Source organism: Netta rufina, assembly GCF_964035555.1.
Source record: "Netta rufina genome assembly, chromosome: 4".
Lineage (NCBI taxonomy): Eukaryota > Metazoa > Chordata > Aves > Anseriformes > Anatidae > Netta > Netta rufina.
The window spans coordinates 75849138-75861668 of NC_140127.1; the positions used below are offsets into that span (position 1 = coordinate 75849138).

The 12531-nt window shown below is 56.1% G+C and overlaps 1 protein-coding gene across 2 annotated transcripts in view; it reads left to right on the forward strand.

Moving 5' to 3' along the window:
• EXOC6B (exocyst complex component 6B) overlaps nt 1–5730 on the forward strand; it is a 273231-nt gene extending 267501 nt beyond the window's left edge. For both annotated transcript variants that reach the window (XM_084286237.1, XM_084286238.1), the window contains one exon: nt 1066–5730. In XM_084286237.1, the coding sequence (XP_084142363.1) occupies nt 1066–1192 (127 nt within the window). In that variant the 3' untranslated portion in view covers nt 1193–5730. The remainder of the gene's footprint in view (nt 1–1065) is intronic.
• Nucleotides 5731–12531: the final 6801 nt, after the last annotated feature.

A 12531-nucleotide genomic window follows, 5' to 3' on the forward strand; every position in this document is an offset into this window, starting at 1 on the left:
TTTTGATAAACCGCCAGCTCTCCAGGGACTGCCATCTCCGTGTCCCGATCACCTTAAGGCTTCACTTAGGTACCCCTAGCCGAAAACACAGCCTTATGCGACTCGTCCAAAGCCATCTGCCTTTGCCAGATCTGATTCACCGAGAAAATCGTTTACAAATTGTGGTGTTACAAAGAGCAGTGCCAGCGCTCAGCCAGCGGCTTGGATGTCGGGAGCCTGCTGCTGCCTTCGGGCTCTGCTGCTGCTCGGGTGAACGGCTGACCCTCGCAGGGTGGTTTCACTTCCCAGCACATGCCCTGCCTGCACAAAGCTCCCGCTTGAACTGCGTAATGAGATGTTTTTCCCCCAAAAAAGATGCATCTGTGAATGCCAGCGTGCATGAGTCCTGAGCTTTGCATGCCGGAGAGAAACGGAGCTGCACCGGCTTCGCCTCCTGGGCGCATCCCACCGCCGGCTGCTCTGTTCTCTGCCTCTTCAATCTTGGGGACCTTGTGGAGACCAGTGTGCTACTTTGGGTGTTGGATGTAATTAAAAAAACCCACACAAATCTCAAGAAGATTTGTAAATTAGTGCTGGGTGCCTTCCTCTAAGGCTGTGTCGTGCGTAAAGTTCGCAGCTCTTTGTTTCAAAACTTGACGGCTGCCCCCAGAGCTGCATCTCTTGGCCGCGTGCAATGCACCTTTTCAGATCAGAACTGCAAACGATGTGGATTTCATGCTATTTTAGTTCATTTCCTGACCCTCCTAATATTCCAGCACTGTCATTTGCCACGTAATGAGACGGAAAGGGAGGACGAAAGGCATTAGGGACTCGGGGTTGTCACAGCGGTTGGCTTTAGGGGCAGGTACCCTGCGGTGACGTGGGCTGGGACCGGCAGGGTTGAAACCAAAAATACAAACCGTGCAAAGCCTTCCCCGGCTCGGTGTGCCCATCTTTACACAAAACCTGGGGCTAGACCCCGTGGGTGCAGTCACCTCCAAGCAGGGGAACTTCCCCGGCGTTTCGCTCACGGGGCTCGGCGCGGCGCCGCGCGTGCCGTAACCCGACTGTTTCTGCTCTGCGCAGGATGCGAGACACGAGCAGGAAGAACAACGTTTTCGCCCAGTTTCGGAAGAACGAGCGGGACAAGCAGAAGCTGATCGACACCGTGGCCAAGCAGCTCCGCAGCCTCATCAACAGCCATCACTCCTGAGGGCCGCGGCCGCCCGCCACCGCACTCCGGGACCCGCGCCGCGCCGGTCCCTGCACCTCAGCCTTCCACACGCCTGGACTTGGGATCCTTGTTCAAAGAGAATATAAATGTATTTTTTTATTTGCCTGTATAGAATCCGTGAGACCTACCCTCCTGACAAAACGTTCCTCGCTAAGCAATCCCGGGGAAGAGAGGCAGCGCTGCCTGTGCTGGGGCAGCGAGGGTGCCGGCAGGAGTCTCCGTTACAAGCTCCTATTTTCAGGGGGTTGTAAAGGGACGGTAAAGCCCGAAAGAGAAGTTCACACCCAGACTATGGTTTTTTTTTTCGTTTTTTTTTTTTTTTTTGTAAGCCAAATTCAAAGAATTGGTTTGACTTCCTTTTGTTAAGTTATTCAGTTGCAGAACAAGCGAAAACAAAACAAAAAAAATATATATATAGGGAGGAGTCGCGGTTTCAGGTTCTTCTCGTGGGCTCCGGTGAAAGGAGCACGCGTTAGAAAGAGGGTCACTCACTCACTTGCCAACGTGAGGATTGGGTTTATGGAGGGAGAGAGGCAAAGTGATCCCCCAGCCTCTCGCCTCCTCCTCCTGTAGGGGCTGATGCCCACCCCGGTTTCAGGTGGCTTGCAGGGAGCTGTATCCCGTTCCCGTGGGGCTGTAAGGGAGCAGATGCACCCTGAGCTCTGCCTCTAGGACCTGCCGCTGCCTTTTGGACCCGCACTGAATGTAAAAGGGCTTCAGGTTGGATAGATGGGAAGAGGGGGAGCCTGCGGGGTGCCCTGCGGGGCTGGGATGGCACCAGGGTGCTGCTGCTGTGTCCAGCACGGTGCCAGGAGGGAAACCCGCTGGGGTTGCAGGCAGATTGGGCTCCCCGGTGTGTAGGGTGATCTTGGAGCTTAGCCCTTCCTCTCCCTGCACCTTTTATCCATGCTGGTTCCCCGTCTCCCCTCTCCTGCTGCCCTGGTGCCATGTCCCTCCACTTCCCATGCGCTCTCTGGCTCGGATCAGCCTCAAAAGCTCCCCAGGGTGACAAACGGGAGCCTCCTGGGTGTCCCCAAAGCTCTGGCAGTGGGAGGTGACCCCAGAGCAGCACCACAGCGCCCAGCACCCCGGCTCTGAAGTGCCTGGGGGCAAAACTCTCCTCTTTGCTCCGGAGGTGCCCGAACATCAGGGCAGCCTCAGAGGGCCCCGGTGCTGCCATCAGCAGGGCGCTAAGCCCGGGGTTCAGGTTACAGAGAGGGGAATTCTGCCCTTATCTTTTCATTACCGTTTGGACTCCAATTAGTGCAGGTGAAAGCTCAGCCAGGCAGTTTCTCCCCCCCACAGATCCACAATGCTGCAGGGAATTAAAAGGCTCTGGGCACGAGATGGCCCCGGCGGGGCTGCTCCAGCAGGGGCATGGACAACACAGGCTTTGTAATGTTTGCATGCGTTGGGTCTGCAGCTCTCCAACCTCTCCTGGAAGCTGGGGAAGGGTTTTGTAGCCCTCAGTGAGTGGTGCAGAGCTCCCAGGTTGGGGTTTTCAGGGTGGCAGCTGCACTTTCTCGAGGAGTTTCGTCTTTTTGCTTCCTGCCCACGAGCACGGTTCGCTTGGTGGCTGCCGCTCCGGCTCTGGATGCACGAAGGGCGTGGGGCTTTATCTTCCCTCCTGGTTCCTCAGCAACACTTCTTCTGTTTTCTTTTTTGATAAGGGTACGCGTTACTTAACCCTGAGAGCGAACAGGCACATTGATGAACTCCTGGGGCTGTTGTCCCGTCACAGCCATCTCCACCCGCCAGGACCGGTGGATTATTTTCGTGAACGGGAGGGAAGAGCAAATGCTGGACCTTAATTTCACGACTCCTTTCTTTCTGGGGGGGGGATCAGAGGGGATTTTTGTCTTAACGCCTCTTTGAAGCACGTGCGGGAAGGCTGGAAGAAAAGGGAGCAGCTCAGTGTGGCCAGAAAGGGATCAGGCTTCACCTTGGGGGCTTCACCCTGCGTGGGAGCTCTGGGTGGCCCCAAGCTCTGCCCTGGCATCCCAAATCCTTCACAGCTGAGAAAGGGAAGAGGGAGAGCTCCCAGCTCTCCAGCTGAGCCACATCCTACAGGCTGCAGGACCTCGGGGCGCTCTGTCCCTCCTCCCCATCACCCGGTGGTGCCGATGTGGTGAGAGGCGCAGGGACAGGAGTGCGAGGTGGTTCCAGCACCAGCCCTGCCTCATCCTTTTACACAGAGCTCTCCAGAGGCCAGAGCTAGCAAGAAAAACCCAGACACCAGGCGGTGGCAGGAGCAATGGGGGAGCTTCCATCCACGGGGCACTTGCGCCAAGGGCCCTTCAGCGGTAACAAGCACTTTAAAAAACTCTTCGCAATCACAAGCTGCTACAGATGCTGGCAACAGCGTGAGCGAGCATCAGCGAGCATGACAAATAAGGCGCTCCGGCATTTCCAGTTTTTATTAGGGGGAGGATAGGCTGTCAAACACAATTTTTAATCGCATTTGTCAGCCGCCGACTTCGCCGCCGGGCGAGGCGGTGCCGGTGCAGCGCTGATGGTTTTCCTTCCCCGCGTGGCCGCTGCGGGACGCGGCCAGGAGCAGCGCCGGGAAAAGCTCCCGCTGCTGGCTCCAAAATCCAGGGTTTTTTTTCCCCAAGGAGTGGCTCCGGCATCGCGTTGTGCAAGGCAGCTCTGGGGCCTGCACGCAAAGGCCGGAGCCGCCGGGGCTCGGAGCGAGACCTCGATTTGGGGCTGGGACTCGCTTCTGGGAAAGCCCAGCCCGGCCACGGAGAGATGCAGGGAGTTTCTGATTTCGGGAGGTCAAGCACCTAACCGCAAGTCACATAACGGAGATGAAAAATGGAAATTCGGGGCTCTGGTCCTAATTAACTTTTTGTTCCGAGAGATGCAGTTCCATCCCTTCGAAATAAAAATTAATCTTTTAAACAGATTGCTTAAAGAGCCCTGGAAGACGTTTCAAATCCCCTCTAAATCTCCTGCTAATGACTGGTATCCTCCGATACGGATGGTATTGCTTACGAGGGAAGGGTTGTTGCTAGAAATTTATAACGTGGGGGGAGGCAGGGGCAGACCCCGCTGCTGCAACCGTGGCTTTGCAACCCCCGGAGCCAACAATGCTGCTATTAACACCCCGTGTACATACCTTGCTCATCCCTTAGGGTTTTTCTTTTTTTTTTTTTTTTAAGCAGTGGCTGTAGAAAAGACCGGGTTAGCCTCCCTCTCCAGCCCAGCCTGGCAAACGGATTTCGGCACCAGTGGGAAAAAAAAAAAAGAAAATCGTTAAAAAAAAGAAAAATCATTGGAAAAAAATATCAAAAGCTTGCCTTGTGCGTGCAGCCTGTGTGTCGCAGGAAGGGGTTTTTTTTTGCCTTCTCCAAGGCACGAAGCCGGAGCACTGAATGAAGGGGATGGCCTTGGGGGGAGCGAGGGAGAAAGGGACAATTTCTGTTTTCTTTTCCTAGGGCTGGGGTCGGGGTCCGAAGCTCTTGGCAGTTTTTGCACTTTGTTCTAAATCCGGCCATGAGCCCGGGCTCAATGGGGAGCAGCTGCCCCGGGGGGGGGGGCTGCGGCGTTTTGGGGTGGCTGCTTCGTGCCCCTGGGACGGAGACAGGAGCAGCCTGGCCGTGTGGGAGCTTTGGGCCCTTTTTCCCACCTGTGTCCCCTTTTTTGGTGCCCCCATTGGCATCAGCTCTTTCATCTCATCCCCACCCCGAGCAGAGGAATCCTTGTCCCTGGTTTCCTACCTCTCTCTCGCACCTCAGTGGGGCTTTCCCTTTAGGTCTGGTTTGGTGCTTTTCGGAGCATCGCCTGGTTTGCAGCACCCAGCGCCCACCCTGCTGCATGTTCAGGGTGTCTGCGCCCCATTTCCTACAGCCTCAAGGGGGGGGCAGAAGCCCTGTACACCCCCCAAATGCACCCAAATGCAACTTCTCCATGGGGAGGCTGAAGGGCATGCGACCTGAAAATAAATCTGGGCGCAAACGAGTTCAGGATGGACCCGTCTGTGTCTGTGCGGCGAGCTGGGCGAGTTGTGCGTTCGAGGGAAGAGATTTGGGGCAGGATTCGCCCCAAAAACACCAGCTGAGGGGTGCTGGGGATGAGTCCTGGGGGCAGGTCGGTTCCCATCACCTCCCAGGTTGCTGCTGCTGCTCTTTTTGCCTTGCCATCCCCCTCCTGCCCCCGCGGCCGCTCCTCCGGGTCGGGGGGCAGCACCCCAATTTCTGTAGGGTCCTGCGTGTGCCTCCCTTGGGAATCCCACCATCATTTCGGGAGGAGCCCCCTCCTGAATCTCCATCCTCCCACCCCAACCCCTCGGTGCCCGCTGGCTGCTTGCGTTGCCTTTTCTCATCTCGGAGGTGGGGTGGGGGGGAAGAGCGTGAGTTTGTAAACTAACGATGTGGTGAAAACAGCTTTTTTTGCACAAGTCGTTGCACAATAAGGGGAAAAATTAGCAAATTAGGTTTAACTTTAAAGGGAACTTTTTTTTTTTTTTTTTTCTCTTTTCGTTTTTCCTTACAACTCACTAGCGGAGCTACTGATAAAAAAAAAAAAAAAAAACAACAACGAGAAAAAGACGGACTGGTTAAAAAATAAAAAATAAAAATGGACTGCATGGTTTACAGGTTAAATCGCGTTAGAAATTAGCATGTTGATTCCGACTGTACATTTATCCTATTGTAACTGCCATTAAACAATACAGCATTTAACTGTTTGCCTAAGTGCCTGTGCTCGCTCTGGCTCTGTGCACACCACTTTGCCTTGCCCTCTCTGGCTGCATCCAGAAAAAAAAAAAAAAAAAAATCCCAAATCCTGTAAAAGACGGAATTCAACACCCCTTTTGTGCAGCCAGCAAAGGTTTGAGACCGGCCTGGTTTTAGGGTCTGTCCTGGGAAATCCACCCCCGAAGGAGCGCCGGCTCCCATACCCTGCGTCGCGTTGGCATGCCGGGGGCTCAGGCCAATTTTTGCCTAATTCAGTGGCTGTTTTAATTGGCCTCTACCATAAACAACCATGATTAAACCCAAGCCTCGCGCTGAATAAGTAGCCGCCTTCCAGGAATGCGTCTTCTGCTCTCATTGATTGCATCTCCGGCTGTAGATGGGGGAAGTAATCCTGAGCAGGAATTAAGATTTGGAGGGCAGAGCAGAGATAATAGGCACTTCATCAAGGCGGAGGGGGATTGCATTAGGCTTCTATGGGAAACCTTTTCTTCCCGCTCCCATTGCATATTTTCTTTCATGGTATTTATCATCCTTTGCAATTCCGTGATTATATTAGCTTTTTTTTTTTTTTTTTTTTTTTTTTTTTTTCTTTTTTCTGGCCCTAACCGCGTTGGGGTATTGGATTCCCCAAATGCCTCCCGGCCCTGGCACCAAACGTGCAGGGGGGCTTGGGTTTCTGCGAGACGTTTGCCTTGGTGCCGCGCGGCACGCTGAGGAGGAAATTAAAGGGATACAAAATCAACGTGACGCGCACTAATTAAAAACTGTCGAACTGGGAAATCTCAGCGGGGAGCTACCCGGAGGAGCAGCCTCAGCCGGGGCATCTCGAGCACCCCGAGCACCCCGAGCCGGGGCTATCCGGGGGTGCTGCCCCCATAGGGGCGATGGGGAGGGTGATGGAAGGGCTCGGGAGGACGGTGGAGGAGGAGAAGATTTGGGGGACTCCCTGCTGGAAAGCAGCAGCTGTGTAAAAGGAGCCGGGGCTGCCTGGGGGCTGCTGCGATTGTGTTCCACAAATTCCTCGAAAACCCTTTTTTAATCCGTTTATCCCGTCTGGCCTCCATCGTGTCCTGTGGCAGGGAGTGCTGCGTGTGAATTCGGTGCAGCGTGGAGGAGAAGCCCTCCCCGGTGCTCCTTTTTACCTAAACCTCTGCCGAGAGCATTCACACGTGCACACAGGGATAAAAAGCACCCCAAAACAGCCCCACGTCTGCTGCCACGGGGATGCTCCATGAAAAGTGCCTGGGTCAAACACTTTGACTTTATTTTCTGTCCTCTTGGCCTGGCCGGACTGGATTTGTGCTGCTCCAGGCTCAGGTCTGTGTAGAGGGGACTCAGCCCCAGCAGGGGAGCTGGAGATGCCCCGGAGCACCCAAAGGTGGCCCAGCACCACGGGGCTCAGCAGAAGGCAGTGGGCAGAGGGCTCCTTGGACCATCCCGGCTGGCAGAGCACTGTGCTACAGCCCCAGGTACATTTTGGGGGGCAGGAGGGATGCTGCAGCACGTGGAGATGTCGCACCGAGCACCCAGTGCTCCTCCGTGGCCAGACCTCATCTGTCCCTGTGCCACCAGGACCTTTGCTCTGGGTCACTGGGTAGGTGCAGGGAGCGTGCTGCGTGCCCTTGGATTGCTCCTTTTGGCTGTCTCTGTCCTGCTTTTCTCATCTTTACAGCGGGAGAGGGGTGGCTCTCCTTTTGGCATCCGCAGGCTGCAGACACCAGGAGAAGCAGCTCCGGCACAGCCCTGACATGCTGGGACCCTGCAGCCTGCTCCATGGGAGTGGGTCCCCTGCTCAAAACCCACGGATGCTCAGTCTGTGCCGGATTTCTTGGGGAACACCAGAAGAAAAAACACAAAACCATGCCAGGGAGGTTGAAGATTCAGACTGGTGAGTGTCCTGTACGTGGGACGTGAGGAAATAGCAGCCCCCCAGCTTGCTGGGGTCTCATTTCTGTCCTTTCCCTGCCCCGTGGCAGCTCCACTGCTGGGTGCTGCAGCTAAAGCTGCCTGAAGGAGGAAAACCCCACGGGCTCCAGACAGGCTGATCTGACAGCTCCGCTTTCCTGCAACCTCAGCCAACCTCCTCAAGGAAGGAGGTGAAGAGGTAAACCAAGGTGAAGGCAAGAAGGGACAGAGACAGAAGGAAATAAATGCTCAGACGTATCTGCTGAGAAGGATCTGTCTTTCCTGCCTTGATGAAAACGGGGAGGAAAAAAAATTCCCTGCTTGTGGTTGCTTGTGGGTTTGGGATTCAGCTCCTGGGAGAACTGCAGCAAAGGGCAACAAGGAAGAAAACCTTGGTGATAACTAAACTCCAAGTCTGGGTGGAGGCTGGAGGCAGCTGGGGGAGGCAAAACCTTCCCAAGCAACCTTCCCAAGACCAGTGGAGGGCCAGATAAAGGTGGCCCTGACGTCCCTTCATCTTCACTGGCTCCTGACCCAGGTTGGAGGTAGGTGTCCACCCTCGAGCTGCCCCAAATGGGAATGAGCGAAGCATTTTTGCCTGGGAACACCCACAAAGGCCACCCAGCATCTCACCTCTCGGGTGCTTGGGAGCCTCCAACCTGTGCCCTGCTGGTGTTTATGTGTGGCCAATTCGCCCTCGCTTCTCTATCAGCTCCTGTTCTTCACCAGAGAAATCTCGCTCCCTTCCCACCTGGGCTATTCCCTGCCTAGCACAGCCCAGCAGCTCCCCGTATTTGTTCCTCTCCACTTTCTGTCTGCATTTCCCATCCCTTTTCCAACCCAACCCTCTCCTCCTTCTACAGGGTGAACCAAAAATGTGTGCGCACCAAAGGGGTGCCCAGGACGGGAAGGCGCAGGGGCATCAAAAAGTATCCCCAGACACCATGGTCCCCAAAACTGCTTTGTTGTAAGCAGTGAGCAGCACATCCAGGTCCTTCCCTTGGCTGGTCCCTCAGATCTGAAGGGCTTTGCACCAGCAGATGCCAGCCTTCTGCCTTCGCGCTGCTCCCTGTGCCTGTGCAGCTCTCCCCAACTGGCATCGCCACCGTCCCTGCTGGTGCTGCGGTGCTGGGGGGTTGCCAGATTTCTCCTGGCGTGGGTCAAAGGCAGCTGTGGCAGGATGGAGATCTCCTGAGGTGGATGAGAGAAAGTGTCCAGCTTTGGCAGCCTTCCCTCCACCTCTGAAAGCGGGCAGGGGGTGGGCAGGGGGAACCCAGGACTCAGAGCTTGCAGGGTGGCGAGCTTAAAGGCAAAAAGGAGGAGGAAATCTGGTAGGAGCTGTTGGCATCCTGTGCCTGGAGAGGTGGAGGAGGCTGCAGAGCAGAGAAATGGTTTGAGGAGGGAGAGGAGCAGACAGCCCGGGTGGTGGTGGGGGAGCAGCCTGGGGAGGGGCTGAGCCTCTCCTGGCAGGGGAATGGGCGAGGGCCAGGAGCACGAGCACCGAGCGTTACGGGCAGGGCAAGAAACGTGGGCAGGGAGAGGTGGGAGGTGGAGCAACCGGATTTGGGGTGTGAAAAACTGGGGCATGGGGTGAGTAACACGGCTTAGGAGGCAATGCTGAGAGAGGGGAAGGATGCTGACGGCGGCTGGCAAGGAGGGCGAGGGTGTGGGAGCAGCGTGTGGGACCACTGGATGGAAGCAGGACTTTTCTGCTTTCCTCCTCAGTGCACCCCAGGGTTTTGTCCGAGTGCCTGGTGGCGCATCCGATCCCCAGGAGGGCCCAGGCAGCCTTCCTCCCGGTGACAGCCTCTTCATCTTCGCCGCGAGCCGGGATTATGAGGCCCACGTGGCTTCGCGGCCCTGCTAATTGCATTCTGCGGGGCAGTAATTGAATGAGGGCTCACGAGAGCCATGGATCAAAGGCAGGCACCCATCAATATCTGCCTGCCCCACAATCCGATTAGCGGGGAGAAGGCATCAATCACGGCTGCCCCTCCCTGACCCAGCAATACTTAATGCAGGTACGGCGCCCGGGCCAGCGTCGGGGAAATCGGATTTGCTCACGAAAGGTTGAGCAACGCCGTGGATGAAAAATTATTGCGAGGCCGAGGCTCCTCGGCGGTCATTCATCTCCGCGCCGCGCGCCGTGGGACGGAGGGGCTGCCCGAGCCGGGTTTTGGGAGATGATCGCTCAACGTCACCGAGACGTGTGAAGTGTTAAAGACCCCCCGGCGGGGCACGGGGCGGTCGTTTGTATTCATTAGCCGCCCCGCTGCAGATGTGGGCTTGCTCTTGGAGGGGGCGCGGGGACGTGCGCTCGCCGTCCGCGTCCTCGCCTGCAGCCCTGGGTGGCGTGGTGGGACCCGGCTGCTTCTCCTTTGGTGGCCTGGGCATTTGTTGCATGGGGTTTCGCCTGCTGAAGGTGATCCTGGTCCCTCTCCAGTCCCTCTCCTGCAAGAAACCCACGCTGCTGGGACCACGCAGACTGTAGGGGATGCTCTGCGCCCCCCTCCAACCGTTTGAAGCTCTGCTGATGTTTCTCCATCACGAGGTGCAAAAGCCCTGGATAAATGTGGCACTTGACTCTTTTCCCTGAAAATCTTTATCTCCAAGCTTTCACCTAGTCCTATCAGACTCTTAACAAGCCAAAGCCATGTTTTGTTTGTTTTTTTCCAGGGTAGAGCCTGGTGGCTGGCTAGTTTCTGGGTATGTTTCTGTGCCCATCTGTCCAAGAAAGGAAGGCAAACAGCCCCCGGGCTGTCATATTTGGATGTATCACCCCTACCTCCCTGTCTTAGGCTCTTCCACTTCCCCACAACATCAGGATTCAAATTAGAAGAAACCCACAGAAGAGGAGACCAAGAAATCCTTCACGTCCTTAACATTGCCCAGGGATGGAGCCCCCCACGTGTGCTGGCTGTGGCTCCTGCAGCTCCCCCACCCACAGCTGCAGCTTCTCCTGCTCACTGCAGCAAAACCTTTGGGGCTTTTTGAGGCCGTGAAGTTTGCTTTGTAAGGGGGAAGATCACTGGGAACCTAATATTTATTCCCCAAATGCGCTTTTTGTAATAAAACTCTGCTGTACAATGGGCTATCCTGGCATTCCCCAGGGGTTGAGAGCTGAGTATAACTTTCTCTCTTCTGCTGTGTCCTTACCTGGCTTCTGGGAACCCTTTGGATATTTCATGGGGAGAATATTTTGTTCATCTCAGAGCAAGTGGCAGAGGGAGGGATCTCAACGGCGTTTACAGGCAGGAGATTGCAGCAGCACAGCGGGGTTTTGGGGTGCTCGTGCTGTCAGCAGCCCGTGGCACCCAGAAGTGGTGCCAGCAGCATCACGTCCCGGTGCCCTTTGCTGCCCCTGGAACCAGCAGCTTCTTTGGTACCACCTGAGAGAAGACAACTCTGCTCTCAGCTCAGTGGATGGGGTTGCAAAGCCAGCTCATTCCCCAGTGCAGGCTGGTCCACACCTAGCTCCTGGCATCCTTCCCTGCACATCCCAGCATCGAGAGCTCTGTGGTGCCCTGTGCAGGGAGAAAATCCACTCCAAGAAGTGGTCGTGAGGACGGTTCTGCATGCCCAGACCCCAGGAGAGGCGAAGTCGCACATTTCCTGCCTGGCTCTGGTGTTCCCTGACATCAGGAGATGTTTGTGAGCTTCGTCTGCAGCCCAGGACTCGTGTGCACGTGTGGTGGCACGCAGGGGTAGATGTGTATCTCGCCGGGGTTTGGCCCCGGGGCATTGGAAGGGAGCGCACGAGGAGCTCAGGCTTCACCGAAAAGCCAGCCTGGCTTTGGACACCGAGCACAGAATATGTTGGGGCTGGCCTTTTGGGGTTACTGGTGCAAGATCTCCCCACCACCGGCTTTGACTCCAGACCAAACCCTTCGTCCTAACCCAGGAAAACATCTCACACCTGCTCGAGCGCTTTCAAGCCTCTGGGATGCTTTCCCAGCTAGGGCTGCAGCGAGGGCCCCCGGGGCTACGTCTATCCCAGCAAATTAAACAGTTCCAGGCTTCAGACACCAATTATCCTCTCTGTTAAATCATTAGCGCTCGCCCAGGTAATTCTCAGGCACTGCTCGGGAGTTTGCGTGGCCCCGAACCCTTCCCAGCAGGCGGGTTGGATGCGGCTGCCCTGCTCTGGCAGGGAGGGGAGGGTAATTCAGTGGGCAAAGGCTTGTCCCTGCCCCATGGCCTCGGGGCTGGAGGACAGAGCCGGGCACGTCGGGCACGCCGCTGCAGCTGGAGCCTCCGTGCGTGGTCAGCCAGGCTCTCCTTTACAGCTCCCGTCTCAAGTCTGGCTGCTCACCAAGCACGCCGCCGTGAATACCTAAGTGATGGTACTTAATTATGATTGCAAGCATTCGTATGAATTAACAGTAGCATTTTTTTTGTTGTTGTTGACCAAGATGCTGATTTTTGATGGGTTTGGCCGGGTCTGCAGCAGCTGGGGTTGTCGCAGGGAACGGACCAGCTCCTGGCAGCCAGGACACAAGGAGCCCTTCCTCTTCTACCTGCTGCCGAGATGCAGCCAGATCCTCTTGACCCCCTGGGAAGCTGCTTCCCCTCTGAAAATGCATCCTCTGCGTCTATGAACTGGCACCAGGGGAGTCTCCGTGGCCACCAAAAGCCACCTGAGCTTCTGGTTCCTCATCTCCTAGACCTGGTGCTTGCCTGGCCCCTCTGCTCTCCTGTCTGCCGGGGAGGTGG